Here is a 19605-nt window from a genome sequence, read left to right on the forward strand (position 1 = left end):
AATACTAGAATTCATGACTAGAGTTCTTATTAGTGAAATTGCCACTTTTAAGGCTTTGTCCCAAACAGTAGAATTCCTGATTAGTGTATTTAGTAGATTGCTAGCCATTTGGTTGTGTCCAAAAATTCATTTTTTTGTGTCAAAAATTCATTACTAGGGTTCTTTCATGACATTGTGGCTTCATCAAAAATATTGTCTAGTTAATGTCAGTCATTTTAAGACACTATCACAAACAGTAGAACTGATGAGTTAGAGATCTTACTGGGACATTAACCACTGTAAGTCTAGCTGTTGCTCTTTCTAGACTGTCAGTCATTTTAAGACTGTCCAAAGCACCATCATTAATGAATAATGAATATTCTTAAACAGCAACCATTTTAAGGTTATGTTCCAAACACTAGAATCCATGGCTATGTATAATTCCTGTTAGACCATTAGCCATTTTGTGGCTCCAACCTTAATGGTAGAATTCATCACTACACTATCTTGTGTTCCCACTTGAATGTAAATGCTGGCCAAAAGCACTAAATTTGTGTCAAGGGTTCTTCCTTGACCATCAATTATTTTAAGGCGCCGGCCCAAACAACATAACCTATTTAGGATTTTGCTAGTGCCACAGCCATTTTCAGCTCTGTCTTGAGTGTTCATTACAAAATATTAGCCATTTTACGGCTCTTTCCCAAATGGTAAGCAACTGTAAATAAGGTTGGAGCTACTAATAAAACAAATAAAAAAGCATAGCAGCATTTCATATGGACTCTCACCTACATTAACATTTATGACGTTTGGCAGACGCCCTTATCCAGAGCGACTTACATTTATCTCAATAACTGAGCAGTGGAGGGTTAAGGGCCGTCAGTGGCAGTGCTGGGATTTGAACTCAAGACCTTCCAATCAATAGTCCAACATATTAAAGAGATAGTTCACTCAAAATGAAAATTCTGTCATCAAATACTCACCCTCATGTTGTTCCAAACCCATAAGACTCTCGTTCATCTTTGGAATGCAAATGAAGACATTTTTAATGCAACCTGGGCGATTTCTGTCCCTCCATTTACAGTTCAGTAACCAAAACTTTCAAGCTCCAAAAAGTTTTTTGTGTACAGCGTCACTCTTCCTGTGCTGTAAACAGTGCAGTGCTTCCGGGTCCCGTTCTACCGTGTATGTTGAGAGCAGACGTTCTTGTGATACAATGGGACCAGGAAGTGCTGGGTTACTGGACTGTAAATGGAGGGACAGAAATCTCCCAGGTTTCATTAAAAATGTCTTCATTTGTGTTCCGAAAATGACTGAAGGTCTAATGGATTTGGAACGACATGAGAGTGAGTAGTTGATGACAGAATTTTCATTTGTGGATGAAGTATCACTTTAACCAATGAACTACCACTGGCCATATGCCAACATGATTTTAGATCAGCTAAACATATGTTTTTTCTACCCGTTTAACCCCATTTGTCGTGGTGACTGTCAAGCATCAATATTGTCCAGTTAGCTAGGTTTTCCCTAATGCATGACAGCTAGCATCCTTATGGGATGAAAGCTAGCATGTTTCCTCCAACACGAATGCTTCTAGCCACTGTTTCTTCTTTTTTTTTGCTCTGTACGGACTTATAGCATGGAATCCAGATTATACCGGACACCTTATAACCCAATGTTTAATCAGGTAACCTATAGAGAGCACCATGGCAGAACCTGTCTATGAAGATTTTCATTCTTCTGACACTGGAATCTATAACAGCAGTAAGTCAAGGTGAGTAGACTTATGATTCAATCTTGAACATATCAACAAAACTATTTAACAAAATGTTTGATGTTTGAGATGTACCTTTAACGTTCACAATCCAGTGTATGACATTAGCAAATCAATTCCTGACCCATGACAACATGAGAGCGTTGTAGATCCCCCAGACGTTACCTCACAGATCATCCCTATAGAAACGCCACCAAATAGGTCTAGACCTAGAACAGAAGTGTGAAAAACTCCAAATGCACTTGGCGTTCTAACATGACAATAAGCCATCTGTAGAGAGTTAAGAAAAGCTCAGTGTCAGTCTCGTCTGAGTTCTGCATATCCTGCTGTGGAAGAATGTATTCTTTGTCGTTATGTAACTGGGATGAGGTTCGGAATGTGAACATTAGGCTCGAAGAAGCTGCCTTGTGGTCATATTTAAAAATTACGCATGGGTTCAATGTGAAATATGAAGTTATAAGGCTGTTGCTTTGCAGTGAAGAAGCTTTTGGTAAAAACATCTGTATCAAGAATATTTGGTGGCTTACACAGTTAAGTAACAACAAGGATGTACAGAGGACTGCACTGGTTCCTGCACCAAATTAGAAGATAAACATTAAGTTTGCTAATATATGTATATGTTTATTTAGAAGTACGGCATGGAGGAGAGCGGGTAGCATTCCCGCTTCACAGCTCCAGGGTCCCACTTTATGTGAGGTTACTCTCTATGTGTAGTTACACATGTTCTTCCCATGTTTGCTTGGGTTTCCTCCAGGTTCTCTAGTTTCCTCCAACGTCACAAAAATGGCCAATGTTGCTCTACTGTGAACCTGACCAGGATAAAGCAGTTACTGAAGATGAATTAATAAACAAATTAATTTATCCAAGTAAATTTCTATTTACAAGCAAGATATATTCCAATCCAAGTTTACAGCTGAGGATAAAGGGTCTAGCTCAAGAGACCAACAGTGACTCTCAGGACCAGTGCCGGTCCCAAGCCCGGATAAATGGGGAGGGTTGCGTCAGTAAGGGCGTCCGGCATTAAAAAAACCCTAGCCAAAACAACATGCGAATCAACCATAAAAACTCCATACCGGATCGGTCGAGGCCCGGGATAACAACGACCGACATCGGCACTGTTGCCCAACAGGGTGCCGACGGAAAACGTGCTACTGCTGGACGAAGAAAGAAGAAAGAAGCTTCACAGACAACGCGCAAACGCAGCGACTGAGGAAGGAAATGCATCAAGCTGAAGCGCAAACGCTATGGGACCCACTACGTGGAACTGAAGGTCGGGTCCCTCAACGTTGGCACAATGACGGACAAGGGGAGAGAATTGGCCGACATGGTAGAAAATTAACAGCCCAAGAAGACCAAATACATGTGCATTGGTGATCCTGAAAACCATGACTCATTGAAGTTCAATGATGGAGAAGAAATTGAACAAGCAGATAACTTCTGCTACCTTGGATCCATTGTGGAGAAACATGGAATGACCCGACAAGAGGTCAACCACAGGATCCAAGCAGGTTGGGCCAGCTGGAGAAGAACTACTGGAGTCATGTGCGAAAAAAGATTGCCGGCTAAAATGAAAGGAACCATCTACAACAAAGTGGTGCGACCAGCCATGCTGCATGGTCTGGAAACAGTGGCTACCACAACAAGACTTACTGCTACTCTGGAAGTAGCAGAGATGCGAATGCTCAGATTTTCGTTAGGCCACACTAGGCTAGACAAAATCCAAAATGAGCAAAACTTGGAGAAAATTGGTTCGCTGTGGCAACCCCTGAACTAGGGAAAAGCCGAAATGAAAAGAGAGAGAGGGATTACTAAAGCAAACCAATTAAACCCTTTTTGCCATTTATTACAGATGTTTTACTTAATGTAAGCCTATTTATGTCAATGCACTTGGATTGGTATGATCTTAATAGATTAAAAATAATGTTGACAGTGGACAAATTTCTTTGCTTTGTTTTATTGGAAGTGAAATGAAATTTCCATTCGACTACAAAACGATGTTTGTGGTGTTTTCACTGAACTACACATGGCAAGCTCTGAACTATGTATCAGTCAACATCCAGAATAAAACTTTGTACAATATAAGCCACTCAGTTTTAAAAATAAAACTGTTTTTAAAAAAATGGAGGGAAAAAAAAAGCTTCAAAAACAGAAGAAAAAAAACAAAAAAAAAAACAGTGAAAATGAGACTCAAATGATCTGAAGGGTTGAGTCAATCACAACGAGTCAAAAACCTCTTTTTTGGAAAAAGAGGTCAGCTGTAGATGACACCTTCCAGTTCGCGACACACAGGACCGTGTGTGTGTTTGTGTTCACACACCCTCACAGTAAAAACCATCCATGGAGGGGGAAGCCAAGAAGCCATCACTGGAGGCATAGGGAACAGTTATAAGTGTCCATAACGAGCATCAGTGTTTGTTTGGGACTCATCGGATGCGCTTCTGCTGCCTTGCGCGGTAGATGTCGTTGACCGGTGGAGCGATGGCTCCCTTTTCCTCCTCCTCGTCCGAGTCAGCGTTGGGCCTCTTCAGTGATTTGTTAGTTAACGCGTGGTTCTCGATGGACCCGTTTCCCTCTCCGGGAACATCGCCACGGCTGCCTGTGATTAACTCCACTGCAGCTTCTACAGCTACACACACAGCACACAGAAGAGAGATGTGAAAACTCTACAGCACAGGATTAATTATAGCAAGATTACTCTAACAAGATATTTCGAATTTCAAACAATACAATGGAGATTTCAATAAAAAATTTTTTTTTTTAAAAACCATGCAAGGAACAGTGTAAAGACTGATTATACTGATAATATGCAGGTATGAATAGCCAATAGCCTATCAAACACTGACATTCTCCACCACACTTCAATCTACAGCCACTACCAAACCTTTCCAATAACAATATGCCATCAACACTAACATCTGCTATAACTCATCAAAATTCACCACCAACATTCACTAATGCAGGGGTGTCCAATCTTATCCACAAAGGGCCGGTGTGGGTGCAGGTTTTCATTCCAACCAAGCAGAAGCCACACCTGAGTCTATTGAAAGCCAAGATCGACTGATTAAACAGGTGGAATCAGGTGTGGCTTCTACTTGGTTGGAATGAAAACCTGCACCCACACCGGCCCTTTCCGGATAAGACTGAACACCCCTGCACTAATGACACACACCAATAACTGGCATCAAACTTGATAAAATAATCAGCATCAACACCAACATTCAATATTGAGCCCCAAAATTAATTACAAACAAACACAAATATTCTTCCACAACTAAAATTCACCATCAAACACTACAGCTCACCAACTACAAACAGCATTCTTCTAACATTTACCATCAAACGTCAACATTCATCATCTAACACAGCTACCATTTGCTATCAAACACCAAATTACACTACAAACAAACAAACAAATATTCTTCCACAACTAAAATTCACCATCAAACACTACAGCTCACCAACTACAAACAGCATTCTTCTAACATTTACCATCAAACGTCAACATTCATCATCTAACACAGCTACCATTTGCTATCAAACACCAAATTACACTACAAACAAACACACCAACATTAACTAAACATCAACATATTTGCAATTAAATGTCATCATTCTACATCAAACGCCATTGAACACCAAACCTCTAACACATTCAGCATCAGCACCAACATTCATCACTGAATACATATTCACTACTCTCAGCAAACACCAACGTTCTTTAACAACCAATATTCACCACCTACCTAATATTCTACAACTAATGACAAACACCAATAAATGGCATCAAACGGGATCAGATACCATTCACTGTCAAACCCCAAAACTTTCCAACAATCATTCAGCATCAAGAACGTTCATTATTGAACACGAAATTCACTATACTAAACAAACACCTTCACCAACCACAAACAGCAATCTTCTAATATTCGCCAACAAACCTCGATTAAACACTCACGATCAAACACTAAAATACACCAATAATAAACACAATTTTCCATAAAGAAAAAAGCCAACATTCACCAAACATCCACTGTCCATTTACCATTAAACATCATCATTCTACAGCAAACACCATCCTTCAACCATGAGCACCAAACCTCTAACACATTCAGCATCAACATCAAAATTCATCACCCACATCAATTACCAACATTCTTCAACAACCAACATGCACTATCTAGGGGTGTCGATAGACCCTTTTTACTGGGGCATGATCCCAAGTGTCCAGTAAAATTTTCCTGAAAGGCACTGTCTGATGAGGTGGATTACAGTGGATACATCTGAAAATAGGCTTTCCTATTCAGTGAATGCTATCATTTAAATGATTGCATGAAGGCTGATTGTAACACCAGCTCAAATGAAAATAGAAATTTTGAAGTACTTTTGCAAAATTACTGCGAGGCCTGTGCCCCAGTAGTGATCATACTCTAGAAACGCCCCCGTCACCACCTACACCCCCAGCATTCGTCTAACAATCACCAATAAACAACATTCACTAACAGCTAAATTCACCAAACACCAGCATTCCTCTAATATTCACTGACAAATATCAAATATTTAAATTCACCAGCCAACACCATCAACATTAGCTATGAATGACTCACGACCACCATTATTATCTAACGACAAACACCAACAACTGCCGTCAAACACGGTCAAACAACATTCAGTATCGAACACCAAAACTTATTCAACAATCATTAGGCATCATAGAACACCAAGAATTCACTACCCACAACAAACACAAACGTGCAACAACCAAAATTCACCAACTACAAACATCATTCGCCACATTTTCAAAAAAATCAAACAAACATTAACCAAACAGCTACTGTACATTTATCATGAAACGCCTTCATTTACCATCAAACACCAAAACTTTAACATAGCTTCATAATGTTCCATAAATGAACCAAGCACTGAACATTCTAGAAAACGTCGTACTCACACCCAAGTACACCAGCAACACCTGGTTTTGTTTCATGGAAAACATTTTATCAGTAGGAACTTATGGCCTGTTTGGTATACATACTCTCTGGCAGCGTGGATCTTCTGAACGTCTCCATCAGCTCATCCACCTGGACAAAAGGACCCTGTGAGGGAAGAAATGTTCTCAGTGAAACCATTCTTGGGGAACTGAACATTAGATGACACACGTAGAACGATGACTCTTACAGATTTGACATGCACACTACCGGAAACTGAAATGTTTCTCACGATCTTAAAACCCTTTTGATCTGAAGGTGTATGGTTAAATGTTTGAAATCGGTGTTGTAGACAAAAATATAAATCGTGGCGACGTATTCATTTCTTTCATTAGAAAACTAACTTTTTTTTTTTTTTTTTTTTTTTTAAACGGATGACTCGGAGCGAAATATTCCGAATAGCAGCCAATCCGTGTCCAGTGTATGTGGGAACTCCTCTAATACTGTTTAAAAAGCATCTCAGGGAGATTCCTCAAAAAAAATCAGTTGAGAAAATTCCAAGAATACATTTCGAGAAATTCTAAGCTATTTTAAAGATGCTGAAATACTAAATTATTTTGGATTTTTTTTTTTTTTTTATCACAACATAATTCCCATAGCTCCATTTATGTTACTCCAGAGTTTTGATGACTTTATTATTATTCTAAAATGTGGAAAATAAAAATAAAAATAAAGAATGAGTGTGTATAACATTTCAGTTTATAGATGGCTTGATAATTAGCTGATTAGCTCAATCTGCTGCACTTGAGGAAGTACAACGTATGGTAAACATCATATAGAAAGTTCATAACCAGGACTTCTTAACAATTACTATCAGAACTGATTCAAACTAACATCACTACTAAAGGATTTAACAAAACACAATGGTCCTTATTCATCAAAAGGTGTGTACAATACACCTGTACTGTGCTGAATTGACATTCGTCAATTTCATCTTTGGCAAATCGGTGTGATAAAACCCATGTCTGGTCATGTGAACCTGAGAGTAACATTTAAACCTCCTAAAAATCCTATGATTGCAGGTAAATAAATAAAATAAATATCAGCTTATACAGCAAGTATAGCTAGTAGAGAAGTGTATAACTGTAAAATAGTAAAATAAAGTGCACACAGGGGGGTTTTCTGTCAACATGTAATCTGTGAATACACAGATGTGGATCTTTTTCAGCTCGCTGGTCCTGTAATTGATTAAGCAGTACGTTTTTATGTGTTTTTTTGTTTTTTTGAGTACAGCAGGCACCAAAAAGAGTTTTATTAGGCAGACAGTTTGTTCAAAGTCACTTGGGATATGACTGTATCATTTTTCAGGGAACGTAAACAATTTCATAACAACCTTGAACATGACGCACCTCATTTTACTCATCCGGTCTGATTCATTCAACTCAGTTTCGTTCGTGTGAAAGTGATGTGTGTTTGGAAACTTGGCTCACGTATTTATAAAAAGAAGCTGTAATAAAACCTGATCTATTCACGTTCTAAAATGAATGAAGAAGTAGTTATAAAGAAGAAAAAGAAACAAGAAAAGGAAAAACTTTGTAGAAACAAAAGGATTGCGAAAGACAAACCTGCTGGACTGTCCTTTCCTTTCATTCTTCCCTTTCAGTTATATTTTTTTTATATAGCACCCCGTTTTATACCAATATTAAGGCTTTATTTCATATTTTAACAGAATATTTTAAGAATTTTTCCCCTCTCCGTTTACTTCTTTTCACAGGTCTTGGAGGAAAGACGTAGCCTGTACCCTTCTGAAAGTGTGTCTGGGTTTGGTTTTTTTGGGACTCACTTCGGCAACACCTGCATAAATCAGCCAGTACAGGATTTTGCGTATGTTTTTTTTTGTGATTGTTGCAGTAAAAAATGCTTCATTTTGCTGTGGCTTTTTTTTCTTCGTCAAAATTTGCCATGCAATTAGCAGTTTTTGTGCTTTTTCTTGCACAAAACCTCTTGAATTGGCGAAATTACAATTGCACGAAATTGTCTTCAGCAGTCACGTTTGGTAAATGAGACCTTTTAGCTGTACTCATGTTCGACGCACGTGAAACGAAGGCGGCGCTGGCTGAATGCGCGTTGTGATGATGTCACATGACACGTCACATGACACAAATTTGCTGTAATTGTGAACAGTTGCGAGCTCCTCGGAATAATGCAGAGTTTGCTTGATTTTTGCGTTCATTGCTGCGATCGCAAAATCCTGGAGGGACGGATAAATCTGCGTGCGTTTCATGTAAATTAGATGTATGATGTATGAGAGACATTGGCGTGTGCTGTGTGTGTATGGCATATAAACAAGAGACCAGGGAGCTTGTTTCCATGCAGATGAAGCTGATTTTATCAACTGTGCTCAAATCACCACTTGTTTGGATTTATGAAGGAATCTGCCTCTAGGCCATGAAACGGCACTCGTTTTGACACAAAGGCTAATGCCGTTCGTAACACTTTGACTGTGGCACAGTGGGTGGTAGTACTCACCATGAAACAATTTGGAGGAGGCAGCAGCTTCATAAGGATCACAGCAGCAGGGGGCACAGGAAACACTCCTCCTGGAACAGGGTGCAGGCCAGGGGCTGTCCCACACACACACACATTTCCATATAAGAGCACAGGATAAAGATGACAACAAGAAACCAGCACTATGCGTCTGAGCCTACAGCAGGTAAAATAAGTAAAGCTTTGCCTTTGTAGTGATATTAGTGAGGAAGGTAAACATTTCATGCTGTTCCTTACGGGCAAGGTGTCGAGGCTGGAAGGGGATCATCTGGTTGGTGTCTGGCTTGGGATACTCCGGCTTACGGTCTCCATCATCCTTCTGCGTTGGGGTAGAAGGGGTCACAACAGCCTCTTGGATCAGGGAGGCGTATTTGGCCCGGGACACGTCCTAATAAACAAAAGAGGTCAATTCGTCAATTTGACTTTGATTCTGCACTACGTATTTATTATGCTCTGCTGCACTTGTCAGTCTACTGATATTGTACAACCCCAATTCCACAAAAAATTGGGACGCTGTGTAAAATGTAAATAAAAGCTGAATGTAATGATTTGCAAATCTCAAACCTCTGCCCATCTTTACTTCTGAGAGACTCTGCCTCTCTAAGAAACTCTTTTTATACCCAATCATGTTACTGACCTGTTGCCAATTAACCTGCAGCTGTTTCTTTTTAGTAACACTTACTTTACAGCCGTTTATTGTCCCCGTCTCAACTTTTTTGAGACGTGTTGCAGCCATTAAATTCCAAATTACCTCTTTGTTTTTCTTAAAATGGTACATTTCCTCAGTTTAAACAGAAGATATGTTTTGTGTGTTCTATTGTGAATAACACACGGGTTTATGAGATGTTTTTATTTACATACATATTTACACTTTTTTTTTTTGGAATTGGGAATGTAATTTTGTACACCACATCTGTCTTATACTTTATGTAGTTATGTGTACAGAGACTTATTGTCTTATATATTGTTGTTGTAATATATTGTCACATTTGTGCATTACTGATTTTTCTCTACTCACAAATTTCCATTAACAAAAGAACAAAACAAAAAAAAACAATAAACAATTTAATTGTCCAGATTCGATAGCCTAAAAAAAAAAAAAATGAGTCAACCGTTTCAGGTTTAAGGAAAGTACAGGAAGGCAAAATAATATCAGCTGGATGGTGGATTTTAAGTGAATGATTGAAAACCTTTTTTTTTTCTCCATGCTGCAAAATATTAGTAGAAATTGTGAAATAGTTGTTCAGTGTAAAGTGTGACAGCTGAAACACGGTGAAAGGAAAGCAGCTCTAAATCGCACCTTATACCCGAGAGCTTTGAGCTCGCTGGTGGAGCAGGGGTACAGATCCATGAACTTGTACCTGTCCACCAACAGAGCCGTCTCCTTGCCCTCGTATTCCTCCTTAAAAGCCAGGAAGCGCCTGCGCTCCACCTTCAGTATACTGGCCAGGTCTCCAATGTTACTCTCAAATGCCAGAAAGCGCGCCCAGATCTCCCTGTCGATCACAAACATGCTAAGGATAGACAAAATGTACACCCTAATTTGGCATGTACTTGCTATTAAGTTATGGTACCCTGGTCATTCGGAAGTGGGTAACTTTATCTGATTGGGTAGATAAATTAAGCACAGATTTTACTCAATACTCTTCAATAACAATTAGCGTATTTACACGTTTTAAGTGTTTAACTCCTTTTACGTTATTCACTACAACACACAAACAACAAAAAGTAGCTCCCTAACCCTGATTTTTCAGAAGAAAGACTTCCAGAAGTGAGAACCCTCTCAAACAGCACTCTTGTGTTGTTGTCCTCTGTGAAGAAAAAGAATATAAAGAACATAAATCAGAGACACTTTCAATAGAAAAGCAGCACCAGTAAGTCCTGCTGGCCTTCGTACTCGCTTTCAAACATTTTTCAGGACAAAGCAGAAACACACTTAATAGCCTAGCGACAAGATAACCACAGGTTTATTTATGGAAATGCAAACACAATCCATGCACGATCCGCTCTGGTGGACAGTTATACTATCCGTTTGATTTGACAAGAGACCGTCTGATAAAACTCTTCATCCTCGACGAGTAAACATGCTATGAGATAGTAGCAGGGTCATCGCAAGGGCAGAACTAGAAACTGCTAAGTGCCTAATTGGAATGAAGAAACATGAAGAGGACATCATGAGGCATCTCCTGGTAAACACCATGGAGAGAACATGACCGTCAAATCTTTACGGGTTTGTCCTGCTATGATTTACAGTCCTAAAAGGACAAAAGAGGAACTTTGGGATACTGGAATAGGCCAACATTTATTACACCCAATTAAGGATATATAACTGGTGACAGGATTGGTAACAACAAATACGCGTTGATGTTTGATCAGAGGAAATACTGAGGAAGAAAGATTGTTTATATAAAGAAAAATGGACATTATATTATATTATATCTACAGTATTTGGCAGAGGTCCTTATCCAGAGTGACTTATATTTATCTCTTATACCCAACTGAGCAGTTGAGGGTTAAGAGCTTTGCTCAAGGGCCCAGTAGTAGCAGGTTGGAAGTGTTGGGATTTGAACTCAGAACCTTTTGCTCAGTAGTCCTATGTCTTAACCAATGAGCTACCACTCAAGAGGTGGAAAAATACACAGATCTTACCATTGAGGTGAGAGAGGTAATCGATGTACGCCAGTATATACTCGGGGATGTCGCCATATTTCTTTAGACCAAGCTCAAAGATCTTAAAAGCCACTGATTTGTCCTGATGAAGAGAGAAAAGAAACAGTCAGTCACACCTGCAAAAGGGAACCATCACATAACCTGGGAATAGATCTGCAACTGAGATGAATGTCTAGTCAGTGTTTTTAAACATTAATATTATTATTGTTCCAGCTGTAATTCTAATCACAGGTTTAAATGAATGTCCGAATACGTTATTATTTCTACAGTAGCAACACATTCACAGGGACTTGTATGGTGCATGATCTACATAATACAAGTCTAATAATAACTATATGTCTGAAAGGTGTATATTTATAGACAGGGCCCCCAGACTCAGCACCTTGTAACGGTCAGGAAGTTTTCCACCATGGGAGAGTCTTCAGGAGGGAGACGAGTTTGTGCTTAGGGTTTCTACGTATCATGAAAAGCTGCATTTTATTTTTCTTATTAACTTCTAAAGGCTGATAGTGAACAACTCCTTACTGCTGCTATAACATTATAACAGGAATGAACTTGTTTTGTGGACATTCTGTAACATTAGACACAACTCTACATGGTTAAAAAGCATGAAATGTTGATCATTAATGAATAAAAAATTGTAATTGTTGGCAAACCGCTGTAGTTTAAGAGGAATAAAACACTTTTGTGGTTGTAATGGTGAACTGCTGTAGGAGGGTCGTTTACTATTTTCCTGAATGCCCCATCCATCATGCCTTATTCCATATTTAAATAGTTTAATATGATTTCATACATCCCTTTTTTTTTTCTCTTCTCATTCTTAAATTTGAACATGAAACGGTGACCTATTTCTTGAGTAACCATTACTATTAAAACTGCCTCTGACTGTCATACATATTGGGGGTGTATTTCTCTCCAGCTAAAGGTGACTAAAGGTCAAATGAATAAATGTACAAGGTTAACATTTTTACATATAGTATATATAAAGTTTTAGGCACATGCAAAGAAATGCTGTAGTGCAAAGATGCCTTCAAAATAATGAAACGAAATGTTTCCACATTTTTTCAAAACTGTAAAGAGCAGTAAACAGTAATAAATGAAAGAAAGTCAATATCTGGTGTGACATAAAAAATAAAACAGTGGTCGCCGGAACAATTAGTGCAGTTTTATAAGGAAATGAGCCGTGAGTTTTATTTAGCATCTGCAGAACTAGCCACGGTTCTTCAGGAGACTTTGACGGTCGCACTTGCTTATTATTTTTGCAGCAAATCCCATCAGCCTTCATTGTGTTTTTGTCTGAAAAGTGGTCTCTCTGATATGTTGCTTTCTTTACTGACAAACATTTTCCTGTGATATTTCATTTTGTGCTGGAAAACTAATGTTTGGGAATCTAAAATGTTTTTGTATTGACTCGATAATGTAGAAGTGTGCACAAAAAAAAAAAAAAAGGGTGCATAAAACTTTTGCACAGTACTATACACATATGTAAATAAAAGAGAGTTGAATATCTGCATGTCAAATAGACTCAAGCGTAAACCTAAAAGTCATTGAATTTTCTTCCCAAATAAACAGCCTGGCTTGCTCCATCCTGAGCAGCAACTTGATGTGTACGATTAACTACGCCCTCTAGTGTTCAGTATCAATCCAATCTCCACAGTGATGAGGAGATGTTTCTTAATGAATCAACGTTGTCTTACATGACCATAAGGAAGACAGGGGAAAATTTTGAATCAGAGACAAACTGTATTACTTTGCAAAATATATCCATGCATTATGTAAGAGATTAAAACTTGGGGGGTGTGCCGTTATAGAAAAATAATCAACGGCAGGGTGGTGCGATATGGCGTATCACGATGTGGAGTTACACTTACCAAGATTATGCTCCTATAAGCGCACGTCACAAAGTGTTTTATTCCAGTAGCCTAACAACAACTACAATTTTTTATTTATTATATAAACGACATTGTAGATTTGAACCATTTATAGTTACATATAATGTTGTAAAGTTCCAATTACCATTTACAGGACAGCAGTTATGAGCAATCGTTGCTGCACTTTTAGAAAAGATGCAGTCTGCAATGCTACTGAGAACCTGCTAAGGGCAAAGTCCTCTGTCCTGCAGACTTTTAACTTAGATTAGATCAGTGGTTTTCAAAGTGGGGGCCGCCAGGGGGCATGAACAATTTGGTGTGAAAAATAAATAAATACATGATATTCTCTTTCTCACTCTCAGACAACCACACACACACACACAATCAATTAATAATCTAATGTAATGTAAAGATGTAATTATTAATTTAAAAAAAGGGGGGATATATTCAGAAGTCTGTATTTTTAATGTGTTTTAAAGACATCTTGTAAAAGAGGGGCCTCGGTCAAATGTTAATGCCATTTGGGGGGCCTTGCCCTGGAAAAGTTTGGGAACCCCTGGATTAAATCATGTATTAGATATATTGGCACCCACCATACAAATCCCCATGAAGTAGGTGTTGATATTATAGAAACAATACATTATTAGAAGAAATGCATCACTACAAACCGATCAGTTGAATTACAGCCAGCACTACTTGTTTAGATAATCAAATCAACACCTTCTGGCCAATCAGGTTCAAGGATTCAGCAGCACTGTGGTATAAATCTTCTTATTCACAGTGCAGTATTAGCTGACGTTCTATTAATAAGAAAACCCCAGAAGGCATCACCTTGCTGCAGTAGTACTCCATGAGAGCGGCCGTAACGTAAACATGATGTCGCGTCCTGACGTCCTCTCTGGCTTTCTTAAAGATGGAGCGACCGGACTTGATTCCCTCTGCTCTTCTGGCGAACTTCATGTACTGGATGTAAACCTGAGCAGTGGCGCAAAACGAGCATTTCAGTCATATAAAGACAACTCTCTGTAGTTAACACGATTAAAGCTCATATTTCATGAAATGAAACGCACCAAGGTGGGGTCGATGTCCTCTATGGCCAGGAGGCGGTTGTATATGCTGTGCACTTTTTCATATTTCATACGACTCTGCGGGACACACGTCACAGGGTTAGCGTTAGGGTTAGAGCTTTAAATTCAAGAAGCACAAGAGAATCACACTGGTTTAACGGTGCGGAAGGTCTCACCTCCTCGTAATCAGCGAAAGAGAAATACAGCAGCATGTTTTTCTTCAGTAGAGTTGAAATGGCACGCTCGTAAATGTTAGCAGCCTCGTCACTGAAAAGCTTGGCGTTGTTCATGTCCTAAAAGTGTTAAAGTGACGGTGTTAAAGATGCTAAAAATGAAGCAGCCATAAACAAACTGCCATTTTAGTCGAAGCTAAAATGTGTCGGGCGTGACTGAAAAACTACCTGTTTTACAACACAGCGCTGCTGAATTCTCAAATCTGATTGGTCAGAATGTGTTAATTAATCTTCTATAACGGCTGCTCTGACAAATAGCGCGGGCTGTAATTCCAATCACAAATATATATTGATGCACTTGGTCTGTTATGTTATTGTCTCTATAGTAACAGCTCATTTACAGGGACTTGTATGGTGGATGCTCGATGTCATCGAAGCCTCATAATAAATAGATTTTTTTTTTAAAGATTTTTTTTGTTTTCTAACAAAGAAAAATGTATAATCATTGATATGGCGAAGTTTTCTGTAAGGACATTTTAAGCTTTGTAACAGTCAGTGACTTTTCCACCAGAGGAGACAGAGGGCTTTACATTTTGCAGTTTCTCTGTAACATGACAAGCTGTGGTTCTTTTTCTCTTATTAACTTCAAGAAAGAGGGAAAAAAAAGATCGGTGACTGTTTACAGCTGTTATAATGTACGTGGTAAAAGGAACTTGTCTTGCAAACGCTCCACAACATTAACTTTAACAAAACACTTAGAAGTACTACTTGACATTTGTTAATTGTATTAAAAACATATTAATAATGATAATAATTATTGCCAAATTGCTGTGGTATGAGACAAATAAAACATTTTGGGGCATGCTCTTATTGGAAAATAATCAAACCTCCCAATACCCTGTCATTGACTATCTTCCTATAACAGCATGCCGGATCATATTTTATTCCTTACTTATCGTGTAATACGTGAAAATATTGCATAAAAACTACCTAAAATATATTTGGCTGGACACACTGGAGTCTTTTTTTCTCAGTTCCAATTTTGGTCTAATTGCTGCTTGCCTTTATAGAGCAGTAAACAGATCTGATCATGTGAGCACATCATCTCTAAAAACACACAAACATCAATATGAAACTAAGGAAAAGTGTGTCAATGAAAGAAAAGACACAAACCCCTTTTTCTGCCAGCAGCTTGCTGGACTGTTCCAGATACTGGGCGGCTTCGTACCAGATGTCGGGATGATGGCCGAGCACTAAAAGGCACTGCTCGTAGGCGAACATCACTGCAGGAAAAATCACAGACACCGTTTATTTAGTCAGATATCACACCTTGGCTGCCGGAGACCTTTATCTTTATTTATGATGATATTAACAATAACATTGGCAACACAGCTTAGAGGAGCTGTATGCAAAAATTACATTTGATTACAAATACATGCATTGTGGTTTTGAACAGTATCCGAAAAGCTCCACCATTTGACAAATGTCTTTTGTCAAAAAGTTTTTTTTGAAGATATGCTGGTTAAGGAACAATATATCTGTCGAAACCTGGATGTTACCACTAAAACATTTCAGGTTATTATTTTCCCAACAATTCCACTGACTTTTCTCTTTACTTTGAGAAACTTGCTGGATTTATTGCAGGACAAATATGGCAAATTAACGTTGGGTAAGAGACCTCACGATATACAGCATGATTAAGGCATGGGTTCCTTCCAGTGTTTTACTAAAACTGCTTCAGAATACTACAAGAGCCTGGTTACACCCCACCCTCACCCCCACCCCCCCAATTTGGTCACCTTCCAATTCCAACCCAGGAGAAGGATGAAAGTTAACATGTGCTGACTACAAGGCACATGAAGCCAGCCAAGTGCACCTTCTGAAACTGCTGCACATTCTGCATCACAGGACAGTGTAACATGCATGGAGGAAAGCGATTTCTGCCCTCTTCCACATACAAGTGCATCTCAAAAAATTTGAATATCGTGAAAAAGTTCATTTTTAAAATTCTATTTAATTTAAAACGTGGAACTTTCATATATTCTAGATTCATTTACACATGAAATGAAATATTTCAAGCCTTTTTTTGTTTTAATCTCGATGATTACGGCTTACAGCTCATGGAAATCAAAAATCCAGTATCTCAAAATATTGGAATAAAGAATTTATAATACAGAAATGTCGACCTTCTGAAACGTATGTTAATTTATGCACTCGCTTTAATCCTTTTGCACGAATTACTGCATCAATGCGGCGTGGCATGGAGGCAAGCAGTCTGAGGCACTGCTGAGGTGTTCTGGAAGCCCAGGTTGCTTTGATAGCGGCCTTCAGCTCGTCTGTATTGTTGGGTCTGGTGTCTCTCATAGATTCTCTATGGGGTTCAGGTCAGGCGAGTCAACTGGCCAATCAAGCACAGTAATACCATGGTCACAAACCAGTTACTAGTAGTTTCAGCACTGTGGACTGTTTTCCACTTTTTGAAATAAATTACAGGAAAAAATGAACTTCTCCACAATAGTCACATTTTTTGAGATGCACCTGTACTTGAGCTCACAGATGCCAATGAAGGCACTAGTCATAGCTCAGAGGAGGACCTGCAGTTTCTCTGTCTTGGGGACATTCGGGTTGGGTTAAACTACATCAGCGTTTTCCAGTCCTGCTTCATTCCACATGTACTGCACATCTCAGCATTTTTTCTGCTGACACTCCCAGCTGAAAAGGCCATGTTAGTCACCTCGTTTAGTGATAAGTGTTTGGTCTTCTGTTCGTAGCGGGTTGCTCTTCTCCCATTGGATGTACTTCTTCCACATCTCCACCTGCTGGGCTTCCTGAGGAGAGTTTTGCGGGGGCACAGACGGTGCGTTTCGGTCCAAACCCTTCATCACCGTTTCATACTCCTATAAGAACGATCAAGCAGCCGTATCGGTCATAAAGACACTTCATTAAAACAAAGTCATTCGAGAGCTACTGTCTGGACGTTATACACACGTACTTACAGTTTAGCTCGATGTAGGAAATGTCAAATGAAGCAGTAAAATTGGGATTAAAGCTGAAGCACCTACCTTGGCGACCCTCCGAGCATTCATGTAGTCTCTGCTCCTGTCTTCAATCATCTTTTTGGCCAAGTGAATATTAATGCCCTTTAAAATGGAAAAGAGATTTATTGTGTAAACATACAGTACAGTAATACATATGAGCAAACAGTCACACAAACATTACAGAAAACCTCCTTCTTTGTTGGCCTTCTGATGCAATTGTATTTGCATATGCATAGAAACTCACATATCACTAGCAGTAATGGCTGGTCATGATATTAGTTGGAAGGAATAATATCTAATAGCTATCAATAGCTCAACAATGAAACTATTAGGGTTGAACAACGTGTATCAGCACAAATTCGGATCAACCGATGATGTGGGGCAAACTCACGTTCTCACACACGCCAATGGACTGCAGTCCAAAATTTGCATCACCATACACTCTACTCCACGAACACCTTCTCACCTCCTCATATTTGCTGTAATCTCTCCACAGCTGTTCGATGTTGATCATGGGATTGACGCAGCCTCTCTGATATACCCGCCGCACGGCCGTGATCCGCTGGTTCTCTGCATACGAGCCCACCGCCTCACTATAGAACAGAGCAAGAGATTTAAAACCTGTACTCATGATAGCGTGTCAAAAAATGCCAAAACTATCTTCCCTGAAGTATAGCCTACTTACACTCCTTTGAGGAAGTTGATATAATCCACCCAAATCTGACGAGAGAACAAAACCTATTTAGTATGACATTAGCGCTACAGGAACCAATGGAACGCGCTGCACGTTAAGAGACGCTCACCTGGTATGACATGATCTCCATTCCGATTTTGTCCAGGGCAAAATCGTATGCCTGTGCCATCTTTTCCCTGACAATGCAGACAGTGATTAGGATCCATACATTGTTGACACTTATTACCTCTTCCGTTTGCTACAGACTGTCAAGTAAGAACACATCCTGTGTCCTTGCCAGTCTGAGTATATGAACATTTTTGTTTCAGCATATCCACACATAGTATGGCACATACTTGTAGCTGGGCAGCTTTCCTTTTGTTTCTCGCACGTATGAAAGGTAGCATTTCCACAGGTCAATGTGCAGAACCTTCATGAGGCATCTCTGAAACAGCTGAGCAAAAAAAGGAAGTTGTTACTGCACTAAGTAGGCAATTTATTTCAAGTACACGAAACCTCAAACTATTACATTTGTTCCATATTTGATCATTTTTCAATGAGTGGGTTCTTTGAAGATGGCATTAAGCAACAATAAACCTTCGCTTTCACCCTCACCAAGGAATCCAGATTCTAGAAATATGCACTTTTGACACGGATCCAAACTTTCTCACCCCTTTCTCTCATACAAGTGAATAAATTTAACAAATTTGCATATTGGAACATCATTTTTGATCATCCGTCTTCCATACTGCTTATCCTACACAGGGTCACAAGGCAGGGGGCACCCTGGATGGGGTGCCAACTTATCGTTGGGTACAATCACACACACACACCCACACTACAGACAATTTGGAAATGCCAATCAGGCTAGAGCGCATAACTTTGGATTGG

General features: G+C 39.2%; 1 protein-coding gene across 1 annotated transcript in view; it reads right to left on the reverse strand.

Moving 5' to 3' along the window:
- Positions 1–3684: 3684 nt before the first annotated feature.
- Positions 3685–19605, reverse strand: part of cstf3 (cleavage stimulation factor, 3' pre-RNA, subunit 3) — a 28276-nt gene continuing 12355 nt past the window's right edge. Inside the window, exons 5-21 of the mRNA XM_017466523.3 lie at positions 19071–19168; positions 18845–18911; positions 18727–18761; positions 18508–18634; positions 18066–18143; positions 17738–17900; positions 16177–16286; positions 15007–15123; positions 14834–14908; positions 14595–14738; positions 11872–11974; positions 10964–11033; positions 10523–10718; positions 9460–9610; positions 9205–9299; positions 6783–6843; positions 3685–4376 (exon numbers count right to left, since the gene is read on the reverse strand). Of these exons, the coding sequence (XP_017322012.1) occupies positions 4174–4376; positions 6783–6843; positions 9205–9299; positions 9460–9610; positions 10523–10718; positions 10964–11033; positions 11872–11974; positions 14595–14738; positions 14834–14908; positions 15007–15123; positions 16177–16286; positions 17738–17900; positions 18066–18143; positions 18508–18634; positions 18727–18761; positions 18845–18911; positions 19071–19168 (1893 nt within the window). The 3' untranslated portion in view covers positions 3685–4173. The remainder of the gene's footprint in view (positions 4377–6782; positions 6844–9204; positions 9300–9459; positions 9611–10522; positions 10719–10963; positions 11034–11871; positions 11975–14594; positions 14739–14833; positions 14909–15006; positions 15124–16176; positions 16287–17737; positions 17901–18065; positions 18144–18507; positions 18635–18726; positions 18762–18844; positions 18912–19070; positions 19169–19605) is intronic.

This window comes from Ictalurus punctatus, chromosome 4 (assembly GCF_001660625.3).
Source record: "Ictalurus punctatus breed USDA103 chromosome 4, Coco_2.0, whole genome shotgun sequence".
NCBI lineage: Eukaryota > Metazoa > Chordata > Actinopteri > Siluriformes > Ictaluridae > Ictalurus > Ictalurus punctatus.